This window comes from Cebus imitator, unplaced genomic scaffold (genome assembly GCF_001604975.1).
Source record: "Cebus imitator isolate Cc_AM_T3 unplaced genomic scaffold, Cebus_imitator-1.0 Scaffold435, whole genome shotgun sequence".
NCBI lineage: Eukaryota > Metazoa > Chordata > Mammalia > Primates > Cebidae > Cebus > Cebus imitator.
Window position 1 is genome coordinate 1,384,191 of NW_016107750.1, and position 18,392 is coordinate 1,402,582.

At 55.6% G+C, this 18,392-nt stretch overlaps 2 protein-coding genes across 3 annotated transcripts in view; both read left to right on the forward strand.

Moving 5' to 3' along the window:
* RANGAP1 (Ran GTPase activating protein 1) overlaps window positions 1–6,254 on the forward strand; it is a 46,109-nt gene extending 39,855 nt beyond the window's left edge. For both annotated transcript variants that reach the window (XM_017510358.2, XM_017510359.2), the window contains 4 exons: window positions 883–985; window positions 2,183–2,271; window positions 2,550–2,671; window positions 5,188–6,254. In XM_017510358.2, coding sequence (XP_017365847.1) covers window positions 883–985; window positions 2,183–2,271; window positions 2,550–2,671; window positions 5,188–5,257 — 384 coding nt within the window. In that variant the 3' untranslated portion in view covers window positions 5,258–6,254. The remainder of the gene's footprint in view (window positions 1–882; window positions 986–2,182; window positions 2,272–2,549; window positions 2,672–5,187) is intronic.
* A 4,561-nt stretch (window positions 6,255–10,815) lies between these two features.
* Window positions 10,816–18,392, forward strand: part of CHADL (chondroadherin like) — an 11,262-nt gene continuing 3,685 nt past the window's right edge. The window contains exons 1-5 of the mRNA XM_017510356.2: window positions 10,816–10,913; window positions 12,151–12,328; window positions 12,867–14,588; window positions 15,108–15,274; window positions 16,617–16,815. Coding sequence (XP_017365845.2) covers window positions 10,906–10,913; window positions 12,151–12,328; window positions 12,867–14,588; window positions 15,108–15,274; window positions 16,617–16,815 — 2,274 coding nt within the window. The 5' untranslated portion in view covers window positions 10,816–10,905. The remainder of the gene's footprint in view (window positions 10,914–12,150; window positions 12,329–12,866; window positions 14,589–15,107; window positions 15,275–16,616; window positions 16,816–18,392) is intronic.

Below are 18,392 nucleotides of genomic sequence, written 5' to 3' on the forward strand. Positions count from 1 at the left end.
CAGGATGGTCTTGATCTCTTGACTTGGTGATCCGCCTGCCTTGGCCTCCCAAATTGCTGGGATTTTAGGCGTGAGCCACCATGTCTGGCCCTGTCACCTTCATTTAACACCATTCATCACTTTCTTGTGTCTGTAAAACTCTTCTCATGGTTTTTACTCCAGTGAGTGGATGTAGCAGTTAAAAGCCAGGCACTATTTCTGGACATTGACGTTTTCCACTTTTTCTTGTTTTCAGTGAGGTTGGGGTAAACTTCTCTGCATGTGAATATTGTCTGTGCTGTAGATTATTTCTTCATATTCAATTATAAGATGGGGACCACTGGGTCCCTGAAATGATTTTATTTATTTATTTTTGAGACAGTGTTTTGCTTTGTCACTCCAGCTGGAGTGCAGTGATGCCATTATGGCTCACTGCAACCTTGACTTCCTGGGCTTAAGCAATCCTCCTGCCTCAGCCTCCCAAGTACCTGAGACTATAGGCACATACCACCATCCTTGGCTAATTTTTTTCCTTTTTGTTGACATGGGGTCTTGCTATGTTGTCCAGGCTGGTCTCAAACTTTTGGCCTCAGGCCATCCTCCCTCCTCAGCCTCCCAAAGTCCTGGGGTTGCAGGCATGAGCCATCACGCCCGGCTGGGATGATTTTTCATCCTGGTTCATTTCCTCGTTCATTCCCTCTCTATACTGCATATTTGCTTGCTGCTGGCCAAGTCTAGGGCAGACTCTGAAGCGACAGGACCTGTCCCTTACATGGAGTAAGGCAGGACCTGCCGTTGCTGGCAGGGGCCTGCGTACTGCCCAGGCCTCTCCCAGCTAGTGACAGAGCCCAGGCACGTCTCCACCATGTGGTGCAGGTCAACCATTGTCTCTTATGTCCTCAGACTGACACATCTGACCCCGAGAAGGTGGTCTCTGCCTTCCTAAAGGTGTCATCTGTGTTCAAGGACGAAACCACTGTGAGGACAGCAGTGCAGGATGCAGTAGGTAATGTGGCTGGGTGAGACCTGGGTGCCCACTGTCCCTTGATGCTCCTGGGCCCCAGGTGCCCTTTGTGGTTGCCGTAACTCCTCAGCCCCAGCACTTTCGTGGGAACTGCTCTTTGAGCACTCTGAGCTGTTCCTCTGTCAGGGTCCTGCCTTGGTCCTGCTGTGGAGCTGGCTGGGTGCTCTTCTCCCTGTTTTTCACCACTGAGAAACTTTCCTAAATCCACACAGCCATATACAGCTAGAACCCAGAGCCTACTCTAGGAAGGACAGATAGTCACATCCGCAAGCCCAGTGGACGTAGTTCTGTCGGGAGGAGGGGTCATGAGAGCTGAGCCCTTTTCCACAGCTCAGAGCTTCTGTGCTCACGTTCACTGTACCTGGAGGTTCCCTGCACAGAGAACACCTTTCCCCATGACATGATGGGGGCTTCCTCAGAGCTCCAGCCACGTCCCTCCAGCCCTGTCTCAACCCCCTTCCCACCCCATTCTGTTTCTTCCAGTCCAGCACCTGTCACCTTCCACCCTGTCTCGTATGCTTGACTGATCCTCTGCTGCATCTAACCAGACGTGGGCCAGATCTGGTTAGGCAGAGGGGAGGAAGGGCCCTGAGGCGAGGGTCGAGGCTCATGGAAAAGGATAGAAAGGGGTGGAAGCATGTGCTTGCATGCCTCTTCCTGGCTTCTACTGTGGGTGGTGTTGAGGCAGGGCAGCTCAGTAGGAAGTGAGGCTGGGAAGGGGGTGTGGGCCAGACACAAGCCTGCTCCCTAAGGGCTCACCTGTGGGAATTTGTGGAACAAGCTGCCCTAGTTCCGTTTCCCAGGATGTCTAGCACAGTCCCTGCAGGTCCCCTTGCCTAGCTAAAATAACCAAAATCCTCCCTCAGGGGTGGCCTGCCTCAAGAAATCTCCACTCCCACAGTATGAGGTGGGCACAGTGGGTGTCATCTCCACACCCATTTTACACCTGAGGCCAGTATGGGGAAGGGCCAGAGTGTCACATCTGGTAGATGGACTGAGCCCATCCCCTGATGCCAACTGCCCCTCCACCTGGTTCCTGTGTCCCTGGTGCCCTCTCGTGTTCACCTCTTGGTCAAGCCAAGGAGGCAGGCGAGCCCGTGTGTGCATGGTGTTGGGGGAGCCCTGGGTGCAGCTGTCTGCCATAACCAGTAGCCCGCCCCTGCTGCTTCTGCCCTACAGATGCCCTGATGAAGAAGGCCTTCAGTTCCTCATCCTTCAACTCCAACACCTTCCTCACCAGGCTCCTCGTGCACATGGGTCTGCTCAAGGTGAGGCTGCAAGGAACAGCAGGCCCACGAGGGAGGTGGGTGGGGTGTGCACAGAAGCTGCCCATCCATGCCCGCCAGCCTGCCTCACTTTGAGTCCTGGGCCATCTCCCCCACTGGGCCCCAAGGCCTGGGTCCTCCCCAGCAGCCTCCATCTTCACGATTAGATTCTGGCTGGACTCAGTTGTGGGCACTGTTAGCAAGGTCTGGATAGCGGAGTCTAGGGGCCCTCCCAGGTGACTTGGAAGCTCATCCCACGTTTCGCTGTGTTCCCCTCACAGAGTGAAGACAAGGTCAAGGCCATTGCCAACCTGTATGGCCCCCTGATGGCGCTGAACCACGTGGTGCAGCAGGACTATTTCCCCAAGGCCCTTGTACCCCTGCTGCTGGCATTCATGACCAAGTGAGTGTGGCCTTGTTGTCTTTGTTCTCGTGCCTGCCCTCTCAGGCTTCCCTGGCCAGGTCTGGAGGTGCCCAGTCCCAGGAGGCCCAGCCCGATGCACAAGGGGCCATCACGCCTCCTGGGCTCTCAGCGTCTGTGTTAGAGTCTCACCACCCCTGGGAGGCCCACTTCCCTCTGCCCAGCTGAGGACAGTGGGCTCAGGGACAGTGAGAGAGAGGAGACATGTAATGCCCCCATTTTGCAGTTGAGGAAAGGAGTACCGGGTTGGTAAGAAGTTTCCCTCGTTCACACACTAGCAAGAGGTCAGGCCAGTGTCCAGACCCATGTTGGCTGCACGAGGTGTTGCACTTGGTGACATCTCTGGAAGTGGCTTTTTGTCCACGCTCACGGCAGCTCAGGCCCTCTCTTGGGAACACACATTGCCACGGGAACTGCCCAGCAATGTGTGAACCTTGGCCTTGTTCTGGAGAGTCCTGGTGTGTCCTGGGGCACTGGTGGGGTGATGGGCACACTCAGGTAACAGAGCCAAGGCCTCACCAGAGAGAGGTCAGAAGTTTGTCCCCTGTATCCTTACTGAGGCCTTATGTGGCCGGTGGCCAAGCTGTGGCCTTCGTCAGGCCTCAGTCTCCCCATTTGCCCAACCGGGGGGCTAGGTGAGATTGTCTCTGAGCACCTTGACCAGCCACACTTTTAGTCAGTTGGTGCCAATCCGGGGAAGGAGGGCAGGCAGAGAAGCAAGGAAGTCCCTCTGCCATTGCGGGCCCAGAGCCCATCTACTGAGGCAGGATGCTTGGCACATGTGGGGGAGGTGCAGCTGGCAAAGTGTGAGTGGCCCCTGCTGGCCTCCAGCACCCAGCTGGTACTGCAGCAGCCCCATCCACCGCAGCATCTGGAGGGTCTGTCTGCATGGTGCTCCTTTTTTTTCTTTTTTTTGAGATGGAGTCTCTGTCGCCAGAGATGGAATGCTGTGGCATGATCTTGGCACACTGCAACCTCCGCCTCCCGGGCTCAAGTGATTCTCCTGCCTCAGCCTCCCAAGTAGCTGGGATTGCAGGCACCCACCACTACACCCAGCTAATTTGTTTTATTTTTAGTAGAGACAGGGTTTCACCATGTCAACCAGGCTGGTCTCAAACTCCTAAACTCGTGATTCACCCTCCTCAGCCGGCCAGTGCTGCCTCCTTAGCCAGCCCTTAACCTCCTGGCCACGTGCCCCCCACCCAGACCACTCCTTGGGCTGCAGCTGGACTGGCCTTGGTGAATGGTAGATCTCAGTGTCCCCCTCCTCTGCCAGGGGCCAGGTCGAGCCCACAGCCTCACTGTGTATCTCATGGCTGGCCCAGCCTTACCCCCACCCCACCCCAGTACAGTATGCTCTCCCTGAGCTGCTTCCCACAGCGGTGGCATTGCTGCAGTGCCAAGCTTTGCTCTTGCTGTCCAGAGCATGTCTGGCCAGTGGCCCCTGCCCCTACCTGCACCTGCACCTGAGTCCTTTTTGTCCTTCCCGACCCCCGGTCAGAGAGGTTCCCTCTGCATCCCTGGCAGCCCCTGTGCTGTCTTAGGCCTAGGCATGAGCCCCTTGCTCTGTTTGTCAGAGCAGAATGCCTTTCCCAGCTTGTTGCCCCCTAGGTCTTGTCTGAGGTGATTGATTAACTATGTAGTGATATGCATGGCCCCTCTTCTCTTAGCTCCCAGCCAAATGGTCTGGGATCCCAGGCCTGGCACAGATCCTGGCCTGTTCGTTGGCCACAGGCCAGAGGTGTTGTCAGACCCGGGCCTGGCTGCGTCCCACACTTGCCCAGCCCCTGAAATCTTGCCTCTGTTTCTTCCTTTGCAGTGAGACTAATGATATTGAGAGCAACAACAGCTGAGCTGGCTCAGGCGCAGTGGCTCCCACCTGTAATCCCAGCACTTCGGGAGGCTGAGGCAACTGGGTCACTTGAGCCCAGGAGTTGGAGACCAGCCTGGGCAACATAAGTGTAACCCTGTCTCTACCAAAAAAAAAAAAAATTTAGCCCAGTGTGGTGGTGTGCACCTGTGGTCCCAGCTACTTGGGAGGCTGATGCAGGAGGATCACCTGATCCTGGGAAGTTGAGGATGCAGGGAGCCACAATTGCAGGGCTATAGAGTGAGACCCTGTCTCAAGAAAAAACCAAAAACCAAAACACAATGGCTAGCCATTTACTTATGACCCAGATGGGACTCTAGTGGGCCAGTCTTACATGGCCACTGGCAGCCAGTGAGGATTCCCTGGCCTGTGTCTGCTGGAAGGGCCCTTGGAGAGCCTGGCTGAGCTGGCCTGCGTTCTGGCCAGCTCTAGGCTGTGTGGCCTTGGGTACCTGCCTCTCTGAGCCTCTTGCACCTCCCACCCCCACCCACAGTATGCAGAAGGCAGGGGGCTAATGTCTCCCTTGCTGAGTCTTTGTGCAAATTAACAAAAGTGAGTCTGACACCAAACACTTGGGAAACTGGCCCAGAGGTGTCCACCCCACTTGCTGACCCTTCTTTCCTCACAGGCCCAACAGCGCCCTGGAATCCTGCTCCTTTGCCCGCCACACTCTGCTGCAGACGCTGTACAAGGTCTAGACTCAAAACCTCTCCCATCCTTTGGCCTGGACCAGTGACCTGGGGAGGGAGTCGGATGAACTGAGGTGCAGCCCGCACCATCCCCTTGGACAGGACTCTGGCCGGAGGCAGGGCGGGTCTGTGTCCCGGGTGTCATGTCAGTCCCCTGAGTACGTGTGTGGGTGTGGTGCGTGTGCAGGTCTGTGCCTCCAGTCGGGATTTGGGTTTTAACCTCTGCCTACTGGCCCTACCCTGCTCTGCTGCGGGGAGTTGGCCCCCAGGGGAAAGGGCTGTGAGCTGCTCTGCCATTAAACTCACGGCCACCTGAGGGCGCTATGCTGATCTTCTCCTGGGCCCTGATGGCTGCCCCACCCACCTGCCTTCCGGGGCCCCAGCTCCCTGGTGGATGCAGAGCCCAGGGAGTTGCCCGCCTGCCGTCCTTCTCCTCTGTGTTATGATTGGGCTGTTTCCTGCCCCGCCTGGGGCTGCTTCTCGTCACCAAACCCTGGTCCTGTGGCAGCTGCCATCCTTACCATCTGTGCCACTGTGCTGACCTCTCAGCCTGAAGAGTGGACAATGCCATGGGTGGGACTGTGGGGGTGGGACCATGTGGTTGTTGGCAGAGGGCAACCCTGGGCCCCACACTGTGTGGACAGCACATTGTCCAGGAGCAGAAGCTGCTGGGACTGAGCTGGCCCCGGACCTAGTGGGCCCTCTCCTGGCTGCTGAGATGTCTGTGACTGGCCGGGGGGCCGAGCTGGAAGGGACACATTGGCAACCCAAAGCTGTTCTTCAGTCTGGGGAGGGAGGGGCAGGGCCCCCAATGCCCAAGCTGCATCTGGACGTTGCTCTTAGAGGACCTCGTGGGCAGGGGAGCGGTGGGGACTGGACTGGGCAGATGCCCTGTGACCTCCCTGAGCACCCATGACCGCCCCATGCTTTCCGTTTTGTGCTCTGTGTCTGTCTGGGCTGTGCCCAGGGGCTTCACAAATAAAGTCACATGTGGCAGCTGCAGAGACTCGGAAATTCTCACCTAAAGCGGGATAATCTTGGCGCACCATACGTGGAGTCCAAACTTGGCAGAGCCCACACCTCTGCAGCAGTCTGTGGGTCAGTCAGCCCTGCAGAAAGTCCCAGCCCCAGCCTCAGGTCACCACCTGGATAGTGGCGGTCCTGAGTGGGGGCCTGTTTCTCTGCCTGGCCACACCTCATCCAGCACCCTGCCATTGGGCTGCAGCTCACTTGGCTCCTGTGTTGCTCCTTCATTATGGAAGCCACCTCCCTTGGGGCCCTTTGCTTCACTGCCACATATGTGAGGACAGCCCCGACCTTTCTTACCTCCTACCCTACACCATGTGCACACTTGGGGAGCCCATGTCCCCCACAAACAGCCTCCAAGAAGAGGTCCCTCCAAAGTTTCTTAGGGGGATATATATTTTTTTAGATGGACTCTTGCTCTGTCACCAGGCTGGAGTGCAGTGGCACAATTAGCTCACTGCAACTTCTGACTCCTGGGTACAAGCTCTTCTCCTGCCTCAGCCTCTTGAGTAGCTGGGACTATAGGCTCGTGCCACCATGCCCAGCTATTTTTTTTTATTTTTAGTAGAGATGGGGTTTCACCATGTTGGCCAGGATGGTCTTCATCTCTTGACCTCGTGATCTGCCTGCCTCAGTCTCCCTCACCAGGCTGGGGGGCAATATTTTCTCATTGGCAATGAACCACCTAGGTGACCAGGTAGCAGGGGATAGGCCTGGCCCTGCCCCCTGCCCTTCATGTGAGTTGATATAGTAGAAGGTGGGTGCGGAGCTGGCATAAGTTCTGACATATGCTACAACATGGATGAACTTTGAAAACATTATGTTAAATGAAATAAACCAGATACAGCCAGGCGTGGTGGCTCATGCCTGTATTCTCAGCACTTTGGGAGGGCGAGGCAGGCAGATCACGAGGTCAAGAGATTGAGACCATCCTGTCCAACATGGTGAAACACCCCATCTCTACTAAAAATACAAAAGTTAACTGGGCGTGGTGGCATGTGCCTGTAGTCTCAGCTACTCGGGAGGCTGAGGCAGGAGAATTTCTTGAACCAGGGAGGTGGAGGTAGCAGTGAGCCGAGATTGCACCACTGGCCTCCAGCCTTGTGACAGAGTGAGACTCCATCTAAAAAAAAAGCTAGACACAAAAGAACAAATATGGTTCCATTTAGATGAGGCCTCTAGAATAAGCAGATTCAGAGACAAGAAGATAGAGGTTGCCAGAGCTAGGGGAGGGTAGAATAGGGAGTGATGCTGAGGACAGATTCTCTGGGATGATGAAAATGTTCTGGAAACGGAGAGTGGTGATGGTTGCATAACATCGTGAATGAACTTAATACCATTGAATTGTATACATAAAAATGGTTAAAGTAGGCCCGGTGCAGTGGCTCACGCCTGTAATCCCAGCACTTTGGGAGGCCGAGGCAGGTGGATCACGAGGTCAAGAGATCAAGACCATCCTGGTCAACATGGTGAAACACCGTCTCTACTAAAAACACAAAAATTATCTGGGCATGGTGGCACATGCCTGTAGTCCCAGCTGCTCAGGAACCTGAGGCAGGAGAATTGCTTGAACCCAGGAGGTGGATGTTGCGGTGGGCCGAGATATTGCACTCCAGCCTGGGTAACGAGCAAAACTCTGTCTCAAAAAAAAAAAGTTAAAATGATAAATTTTACGTATTAATATATTTTACATCAGTTAAAAAAAATCAAGCAAAATTATAGAGCTTCAGCCATGCGTGGTGATGCAGGCCTGTGGTCCCAGCTACTTGGGAGGTGGGAGGATCACTGGAGCCTGGGAAGTCGAGGCTGCAGCGAGTGGTGATGGTGCCACTGCACTCCAGCATGAGCGACAGAGTGAGCCCCTGTCTCAAAAGATATAGAGAGAATTTGTAGCAGATAGTGTAGGTGAGTATCTTCAAGGCTTTAGGAGTAAGGAAAAGATGAATAAATTAAGCTGTATTTAACCTCCTTTGTTTGCTGTTACTGTGGGCTCTTCACACAATGGAAACGATGTAGCAGTGAGAATGTTTCTGTTTATCAAAACATCCTTAAGGAGTACAAAGACAATTTATAGACAGGAATAGAGAAAAAGTGGGGGAGAAAATTTTAATTTTTTTTTTTTTAAACAGGGTCTGTTGTCCAGCTTCTATCTCACTGCAGCCTGTATCTCCCTGGCTCAGGTGATCCTTCCACCCCAGCCTCCCAAGTAGCTGGGACTACAGGCACGCGCCACCACACCTGGCTAATGGTTTGTATTTTTAGTAGAGATGGAGTGTTGTCATGTTGCCCAGGCTGGGAAAATTTCTGTAAATAAAAGGCAATAGGAAAAAGCAAAAAGCTCAAATGGTAACTTTACAAAAAGCATGTGAAAAGGTGCTTTAATTTAGTCTTCAGAGAAACATTACAGTCACAGTGTGACACTCTTCTACCTTCACTAGAATGGCTAAAATCCAAAAGACAGTACCACGCGTGGTGATGATTTGGGGCATCTGGAGTGGCTGGTGGATGTATAAATTGGTACAACTTTTTTGAGACAGGGTCTTGCTGTGTCACCCAGGCTGGAGTGCTGTGGTGCAAGCACAGCTCACTGCAGCCTGATTCCCGGGCACCCAGTCCTCCCGCCTCAGCCTCCCGAGTAGCTGGGATCATGTCTTATCTTACACCACCATGTTCGGCTTTTTTTCCTTCTTCTTTTTTTTAAAGACAGGGTCTCACTGTGTTTTACCTAGGCTGGTCTTAAACTCTTGGGCTCAAGTGATTCTCCCCTCTCAGCTCACTTAACAGGCATGAACCACCATGCCCAGCTACAGTGCTCTTCCTAATAAATCCATGCTGGAAACGACCCAGTGTCCATCACTAGTGGAATGGGTAAACTACTTGTGGTATGGTGAGGTACCAAGAAGGTGGGAATGGTCTGCCCAAGAAGAAATATTTTAGCATTGACATTGTTTAGACTTGCCAGCACATGACAATTAAAAAAAGACTGACTTTAAGTTGGTTCTGTTGTATTTTACTTCTCCATTGACAGCACACCCATTTATTGCCTGCATTGTGGGCAGATAGCCTCCTGCCCTTGCCCCATGCCATTGTTATCATATATCTATAGAATAGAAGGCTGGAATGCTATATTTTTTAAATATAAAACCATTTTTTTAAAACAGATGAGATCAGGTGCGGTGGCCACCTGTGCCTGGCCCCTGTTTGCAATTAAAGGAAACAGTAATGGAAGATGCAGTTCCATCAGAACCAGGGATTTGAAAAATGGTAAGATACATAAACATTGGCCATAGGCTGGATGTATTATTTAAAAAGCAAATATATGCCTGGGAAGATTCGTATTTCGATATTCTTCGCAATATTGTTTGTAAATAGCAAAAAATCAGAGCCAATGTCCAAGAGGAATGGATAAGTCAAATGTGATACATTTATACAGTGGAATACTATACCACAGAATAAATGAGATTCAGAAGAATCAACTTGGATAATGCCCAGTAATCTGAGGTTAAGTGAAAAAAAATGAATGTTGGCCGGGCTGTGGCTCACGCCTGTAATACCAACACTTTGGGAGGCCGAGGTGGGTGGATCACCTGAGGTCGGGAGTTCAAGACCAGCCTGACCAACATGGAGATACCCTGTCTCTACTAAAAATACCAAAAACATTAGCCGGGCATGGTGGTGCACGCTGTAATCATAGCTACTCAGGAGGCTGAGGCAGGAGAATTGTTTGAACCCAGGAGGAGGAGGTTGTGGTGAGCCGAGATCACGCCATTGCACTCCAGCCTGGGCAACAAGAGCAAGACTCCGTCTCAAAAAATAAAAAAAATTAGCCGGGCTCAGTGGCTCACGCCTGTAATGCCAGCACTTTGGAAGGCCAAGGTGGGTGGATCACAAGGTCAGGAGTTCGAGACCAGCCTGACCAACATGGTAAAACTCTGTCTCTACTAAAAATACAAAATTACTGGGTGTGGTGGCACATGCCTGTGATCCCAGCTACTCGAGAGGCTGAGGCAGGAGAATTGCTTGAACCCAGGAGGTGGAGGTTGCAGTGAGCCAAGATCATGCCAGCAAGACTCTGTCTAATAGAAATTAAAAATAAATGGATTTCTAGAATCCTGTATGTCCATATTAAACAATGTATGTAAATGCATAAGCACAAACAGATGGAAGGAAAGGGTCACCTGTCCTTAAGCACCCACTGTGTGCCAGGGGCAGGCCTCAACTCCCACTGTGACCCTAGAGCTACTTATTAATAGGATGTGTTTTTCAGAGACTGGGAAACAGCCTCTGGGAGGGCAGCCTGCATGGCAGGAGGGAGCCCAGGAATGCTTACTCCCCGGCCAGCTGCCCGTGTCCCCTCCCTGTTGGGCAGGCCCAAGTACTCAGGCCTGGGCCTCCTTCCTGGGCTGGGGCAGGCAGGAGACCCTGTAATTCCAGCCGCTGCTCCCATCCGCCACCTGCCCCTCCTTCACCTCAGCCTGGGGAAGCCTGGCTCGCCTGGGCCGCCAACAATGCCTCCCATTCAGCCCTGTCCCAGCTGCCAGGCCTGCGGGCTGCAGAGGGGGGCTCCCGCCAGGCAGAAACGGCCTTTCCCTGCGCTGCGCCTCCAGGCTGGACCGGCAGTTCTAGGCGGCATGGAGGGGTAAGTCTTTGAGTCCGAGGGTGCAAGGGGGGTTCAGAGCAGCTGAGCGGCTTCAAGTGTCTCTGCCCCTCTCTGGGCCTTGAGAGAAGCTGGTGGGCAGGGGCTCTGGGGACTTCCTGGGATTCTCTAGGGGTCTCCCAAGGTGGGTTCTGAGACACGTGGGAATGTGGCTGCTGCCAGGGACTAGTCCTCCGGGGCTTGTCTGAGAGCCCATCAGCGGCCCCTGCATCGTGGATGCTTGTCCTTTCGGGGATCTGTCCCCATGGGTCCCCTCTCTGGCCTACCCTGGGGCACAGCTTTCACCACAGGCTATGGAGAAGCCACCAACTCCAAGGCATGGGCTGGAGCCTGGTACCCAAAGGAGACTCAAAAGCAGACAGCAACAGTCCAGTGAACAGAGAGAGGGAGGCTCCTGGGGGGCAGGGACCAGCCCAGGGATGGGGAGAGGATGTGCGTGACACAGGCTGAGAAGAGGAGGGGCCAGCTGGGTGTGAGCTGGGTAGGTGAGGTGAACCTATCATCCTAGCACTTTAGGAGGCCAATGTGGGCCAATCACTTGAGGCCAGGAGTTCAAGGCCAGCTGGGCAACATAGCAAGAGCCTGTCTCTACCAAAAATAAATTTAAAAATTAGCTGGACTTGGTGGTACATGCCTGTAGTCCCAGCTACTCTAGAGGCTGAGGTGAGAGGATCGCTTTAGCCCAGGAGGTCAAGGCTGCAGTAAGCCATAATCATTCCACTGCACTCCAGACTCCAACCTGGGCAACAGAGCAAGGCTTGTCCCAGAAAAAAAAAAAAAAAAAAAAGGCTCAGGCTCAAGGACTGGGCTGGATGTCTTCCTCCCCTGTGGTGGGCATCATTACGCTCCTGCTCCCTGGGAGCTGGCATCATATCAGTCTGAGGACAGGCTGCTTCTGAGCCTTCCCGGGCCTGGAGCCTCACACAGCCCCAGAGCAGGCTCTGAACCAGAGCCATTAGGTGAGAGGCAAAGGGACTCACTAGGTTGGTTTTCCGAGCCTCGGTTTCAGTTTCCTCCCAGGTAAAACAGGACTAATCATAGGACCTCCACTGTGTGGGGGGTGGGGGCAGGAGGCTCAGGGCGATGGGCACTTTCCTGGACCCAAAGGAGGGGGCTCTGAGGTGTTTTCAGGGTAGGCACAGCTCCGGGGCTGGGACTAAGTGAAGGACAGCGTGTGGCCCCTGCTTCTGCGTCAACAGGCTCTCCCTCCCCATTCCAGGCCCCGGAGCTCCACCCATGTCTCCTTGATGCTGCTGCTGTTGGTACTGCTATTGCTGGGCCCAGCTAGGCAGGCAGCCGCCCAGCGCTGCCCACAGGCCTGCATCTGTGACAACTCCAGGCGGCACGTCGCCTGCCGGCACCAGAACCTCACCGAGGTGCCAGACACCATCCCTGAGGTCAGCAGGCGGGAGCACAGGCACAGAGTGGCAGTGGGGCAGAGGGAGGAGCCTGTGCAGGGCACCAACTGATCTGCCATTGCCTGGCCAGGAGACCTTGGCAAGCTTTCTTTGAGCCTCAGTTTACACATCTGTAAAATGGGAATAATAAAAACCAGTAACAGGGAGATGATCTATTTAAAATCCCTACTGTGTGAATGGAGTAAGTAGGTAACCCATAGATCGATCCTGAATTCACTGCAGACCCTGTGGTGCAGAGACAGGGCTGTGGCAGGGTGAGGTGTGGTCTCTGCCCTGCGGAGTCGTCAGCTAGTGGAGGAGAAAGAGCAAGGAGGCAGTGACAGCACAGTGTGAAAAGTGCCACAGTGGGGGATGCCCAGGGCACTGGAGAGGAAGGCTTCCTGGAGAAGGTGTCAGGGTTCGGATGACGGGAAACATGGGAAAGGTGATGGGAGAGAAGAGTGTTGGGGAAAGAGCAGCACTTGCAAAGGCGAGGTCCCTGCCCGGCTCAGCCCTGCTTTCCCCTCGTCGCCCCCAGCTGACCCAGCGGCTGGACCTGCAGAACAACTTGCTGAAGGTGATCCCCGCAGCCGCTTTCCAGGGCCTGCCCCACCTTACACACCTGGACCTGCGTCACTGCCAGGTGGAGCTGGTGGCCGAGGGCGCCTTCCGTGGCCTGGGCCGCCTGCTCCTGCTCAACCTGGCCTCCAACCGCCTGCGCGCACTGCCCCAGGAGGCCCTGGACGGGCTGGGCTCGCTGCGGCGTTTGGAGCTGGAGCGGAACGCGCTGGAGGAGCTGCGGCCGGGGACATTCGGGGCGCTGGGCGCGCTGGCCACGCTGAACCTGGCCCACAACGCCCTGGTCCACCTGCCCGCCATGGCTTTCCAGGGCCTGCTGCGCGTCCGCTGGCTGCGGCTGTCGCACAATGCGCTCAGCGTGCTGGACCCCGAGGCCCTGGCTGGCCTGTCCACCCTGCGCCGGCTCAGCCTGCACCACAACGAACTCCAGGCCCTGCCCGGGCCCGCCTTATCCCAGGCTCGCGGCCTGGCCCGTCTGGAGCTGGGCTACAACCCGCTCACCTACGCGGGCGAGGAGGACGGGCTGGCGCTACCGGGCCTGCGGGAGCTGCTGCTGGACGGCGGAGCCCTGCAGGCCCTGGGTCCCAGGGCCTTCGCGCACTGCCCGCGCCTGCACACCCTCGACCTCCGCGGGAACCAGCTGGACGCCCTGCCCCCGCTGCAAGGCCCGGGCCAGCTGCGCCGGCTGAGACTGCAGGGGAACCCGCTGTGGTGCGGCTGCCAGGCGCGGCCCCTGCTGGAGTGGCTGGTGCGGGCGCGCGTGCGCTCCGACGGCGAGTGTCGAGGGCCGCGGCGCCTGAGGGGCGAAGCTCTGGACGCCCTGCGGCCCTGGGACCTGCGCTGCCCGGGAGACGCGGCGCAGGAAGAGGAAGAGCGGGAGGAGCGGGAGGAGCGGGCTGGGGCGGGACCCCGCACCCCTCCGCGCGCCTTTCCGCGCGGCCCCGGGGAGAGGGAGCAGGCGGTTGTGCCCTGCCCTGGCGCCTGCGTGTGCGCCCCGGAGTCCCGGCATAGCAGCTGCGAGGGCTGCGGCCTGCAGACAGTGCCCCGCGGCTTCCCCAACGACACCCAGCTCCTGGACCTGAGGCGGAACCACTTCCCCTCGGTGCCCCGAGAGGCCTTCTCCGGCCTGGGCCACCTGGTGTCGCTGCACCTGCAGCAGTGCGGCATCACGGAGCTGGAGGCGGGCGCCCTGGCGGGGCTGGGCCGCCTGATCTATCTGTACCTCTCAGACAACCAGATCGCAGGCCTCAGCGCTGCTGCCCTCGAAGGGGCCCCCCGCCTTGGCTACCTGTACCTGGAGCGCAACCGCTTCCTGCAGGTGCCAGGGGCTGCCCTGCGTGCCCTGCCCAGTCTCTTCTCCCTGCACCTGCAGGACAACGCTGTGGACCGCCTGGCACCTGGGGACCTGGGGGAAACACGGGCCTTGCGCTGGCTCTACCTGAGTGGGAACCGCATCACCCAAGTGTCTCCCGGGGCGCTGGGCCCAGCTTGGGAGCTGGAGAAGCTGCACCTGGACAGGAATCAGCTGCGAGAGGTGCCCACTGGGGCCTTGGAGGGGCTGCCTGGCCTCCTGGAGCTGCAGCTCTCAGGCAACCCACTCAGGGCCTTGCACAACGGGGCCTTCCAGCCTGTGGGCAGGTCGCTGCAGCACCTCTTCCTGAACAGCAGTGGCCTGGAGCAGGTGGGCACTGGGTGTGTGGCAGGGTTGGTGCAGGAGGTGGCACAAGGCCATAGGCAGCGTGCATTGGCTCAACAGGCATTTGCCAGCCCCTTGGTGCCAGGTCTCAGGCTGGGCACGGAGGCCCTGAGATAAACCAGGACTGCCCCTGCCGCTGTGAGCGACAGTCCAGGCAGAACCCAGGCCACACACGGTACCTGCACAGGAGGGCATTGCTGGAGCGTAGAGGAGGGAGGAATTTGGGACGATGGGGTCATTTACTGTTTGTACATATTGAGAGCCCCCAAGAGGATCTGCCATTATTGGGTGGTGGACCATGAACTGGGCACCTGGGTGACTTGGACAGAGCAAGTGCTTTGACATCAGACCAGCCTGGGCTTCAGCCCCGCACCGTACTTCCTGGCTGGATCACCCTGGGCTCTCCAACTTCTCTTTGCTGAGGGAAGATGGGGCTCCCTCCCAGACCTGGGGGTGGGAGAGGTCTGCCAGGAGCTCACATCTGGTCCTGACAACAACTTGCAGATTTCTCCTGGGGCCTTTTCAGGCCTAGGGCCCAGGCTTCAGAGGCTTCACCTGCAGAAGAACCAGCTTCAGACCCTGCCTGCTCCGCCCAGCCTCAGCCAGCTGGAACTCATCGACCTCAGCGGCAATCCCTTCCACTGTGACTGCCAGCTGCTCCCGCTGCATAGGTGAGCAACCCAGCCTAGACCCCCAGCCAAAGACCACCCAGCTGCTGTCAGTCAAGTCCCCATCATCTCCCTGGGCACACCATGTCCGTGCCCAGCCCAGCAGCTTGAGGCAAGGGGCAGGTGCTGCCAGAGCCAGGCATGTATGAACCGTTTCCAGGGTCAGTTACCTTTCCTAGGGAGGTTGGGGGTGGACTTCTTTGAACCTTGATTCCATCATCCATAAAGTAGGCACAGTATCTGCTCCGCCTAGTGGGCTGGGATCTAATACATAGGTGAGGCCACTTTACATAATTATATAAGTCACAAGAGGCCAGGTGTGGTGGCTCATGCCTGTAATCCCAGCACTTTGTGAGGTGGAAGCGGGTGGATCACCTGAGGTCAAGAGTTAGAGACCAGCGTGGCCAACATGGTGAAACCCTGTCTCTACTAAAAATACAAAAATTAGCCAGGCGTGGTGGTGCCTACCTGTAATCTCAGCTACTTGGAAAGCTGAGGCAGGAGAATCGCTTGAACCTGGGAGCTGGAGGTTGCAGTGAGCCAAGGTCGTGCCACTGCACTCCAGCCTCCGTGACAGAGTGAGATTCCCATCCCAAAAATAAAGTCACAAGAAGCCTGGAGTCTTGCAGACCTGGGCTCCAGTCCTGGCTCTGCCATTTTACCAACTAATTCTACAAGCCATATAACCATCTGTAAAAAGGTGCCCATCTGTAAAAAAGGGGGATATAGAATCTAACCTCATGATGGTTGTTGTAAGAATGAAATTAGCATACATAAGTTGATTTGAATTTCTGGTACATTGTAAGCCCTCTAACTGTTTATTATTGCTGTTATTATCCCACCCGCCCCGCTTTATTTTTTTGAAATGGAATCTTGTTCTGTCGCCAGGTTGGAGTGCAGTGGCCTGATCTCGGCTCACTGCAACCTTCACCTCCTAGGTTCAAGCTGTTCTCCTGCCTCACCCTCCCGAGTAGCTGGTACTACAGGTGCTTGCCACCATGCCCAACTAATTTTTGTATTTTTACTAGAGATGGGGTTTCACCGTGTTGGCCAGGATGGTTTCACTCTCTTGACCTTGTGATCTGCCTGCCTCAGCCTCCCAAAGTGCTGGGATTACAGATGTGAGCCACCGTGCCCAGCCTATTATCCTTTTTTTACAAAGAAGGGATCGGAGGCTTGAAGTGACTTATAGGTCACATAATTGGTGAGCACCAAGATTTTCAGCAGAGGCTGCTGTCACCCGTAGGACCCACTGCTCCCAAATTCCTGTGGCCTCCTTCACCTTCTCAGGAAAGCTCTCCGCAGAGTCAGCACAGCCAGCTCCCCAGCTCTCTATTCTCTTCAGGTGGCTCACTGGGTTGAACCTGCGGGTGGGGGCCACCTGTGCCACCCCTCCCAGTGCCCGTGGCCAGAGGGTGAAGGCTGCAGCTGCTGTTTTTGAAGCCTGCCCGGGCTGGGCTGCCAGGAAGGCCAAGCGGACACCAGCCTCTGGGCCCAGCACCAGGAGAACTCCCACCAAAGGAAGACAGCGGGGAGCAGATAAGGTTGGCCATGGGGCAGGAGGGGTGAGGCTCCGGTGGGTGGTGGGCCAGGTTCCAAAGTGCCCAGGAAGCTGGAGCCTGACCTGGCTTGGTTCTAAATCATGTTCCAGAGCTGGGCAATGACCTGGTTGCGTGAGTTCAATAACGTCCACCCTCCCGTCTTCCCTACCCCCACCAGGATGGGTTTGCAAGGAAATGACCATTTGCTCCTGCTGTGAGACGGTGGCCTTTCCTATAAGCCAGTGTGCTGGTCCAGATGTGTCCTTAAATCAGTCCTGCTGTTTCCATATTTGCCAGATCACTGTTGACTCAACCATGTCCCAGCCTGACCTAAGCAGCCTCCCTCAGCCCAGGATCCCAGGAATGGGAGCATAGCACAGGTGCCTCACTGTCTCTGCCCCTTCAAGGGAAAATGAGAATAGAGTGGGGCCTGGGAAGGTGGGGAGAGGGCTCTGCCTCCCCTGGACCTGCATTTTGAAAATCTGGGGGCCCTGGGGCCATTAGTGGTGTTTATATTCTAGAAGGAATCTATATCCAAGTAAGCTCATACATACTCTGAGGTACTGGGGTTAGGGCTTCAACCTGTCTTTCTGGGATGGGCACAATTTAGTCCATAAAGTGTTCCTGATCTCTGGCTGGGAGCTGGGAAGGAACCCCTAAAAACACCCCAAGCTGAAGGTGAGCCAGTTCTGCCTTAGAAGCCAGACCCAGAACTAGTGTTGATGACAGCAGCGCTAATCTCAGTTGGCAGTCACGTGGCATGACTAGGGAAAAAGGCAGGAGTGCTTTCTCTCTGTGTCAGCCCTGGGGACATGCATGTGGAAGCTGAGCTGGGCTCAGGAGTGGAAGCTCCGAGTCTACTTCCAGGTCAGGGCTTCGGTTAAAAGGGGAAGGACACCCCAGGTCCCCACCCCCACACACGGTATAGTGGCTTTGTAATCAGGACCTCAGCCCATTTGACATAGCCACCCCTTCTGACATGGAGATACTCCTTTCACTTTTTTTTTTTTTGAGATGGAGTCTCGCTCTGTCGCCCAGGCTGGAGTGAAGTGGTGCGATCTCGGCTCACTGGAACCTCTGCCTCTGGGGTTCAAGCCAATTTTCCTACCTCAGCCTCCCAAGTAGCTAAGATTATAGGCAAGTGCCACACCTGGCTGATTTTTGTATTTTTAGTAGAGACAGGGTTTCACCATGTTGGCCAGGCTGTTCTCAAACTCCTGACCTCAGGTGATCTACCTGCCTCAGCCTCCCAAAGTGTTGGGGTTACAGGCATGAGCCACTGGTCCTGGCAGCAGAGGGTTCTTATCTTGAGGCTCATGCGCTGGCATTGTTCTGGGCTGGAGCTGCTCACCTGCTGAAGGCACGAGGCTAGACATCTGCCACAGTCTCCCTCGATGCCCGTGTCTAGGTTGGTGCCTGGCACCCAGAAGATGCTCGGGAAGGCTGAATGATTGACTCCACTACATCATCTGGCAGACAAACCTGGGTTCAACCCCACTGCCATCCTAAAGAGGTATAAATTTAAGCAGCCAAGTCACTAAACTGTACTGAGCCTTCCTTTTTTTTTTTTTTTTTTTTTT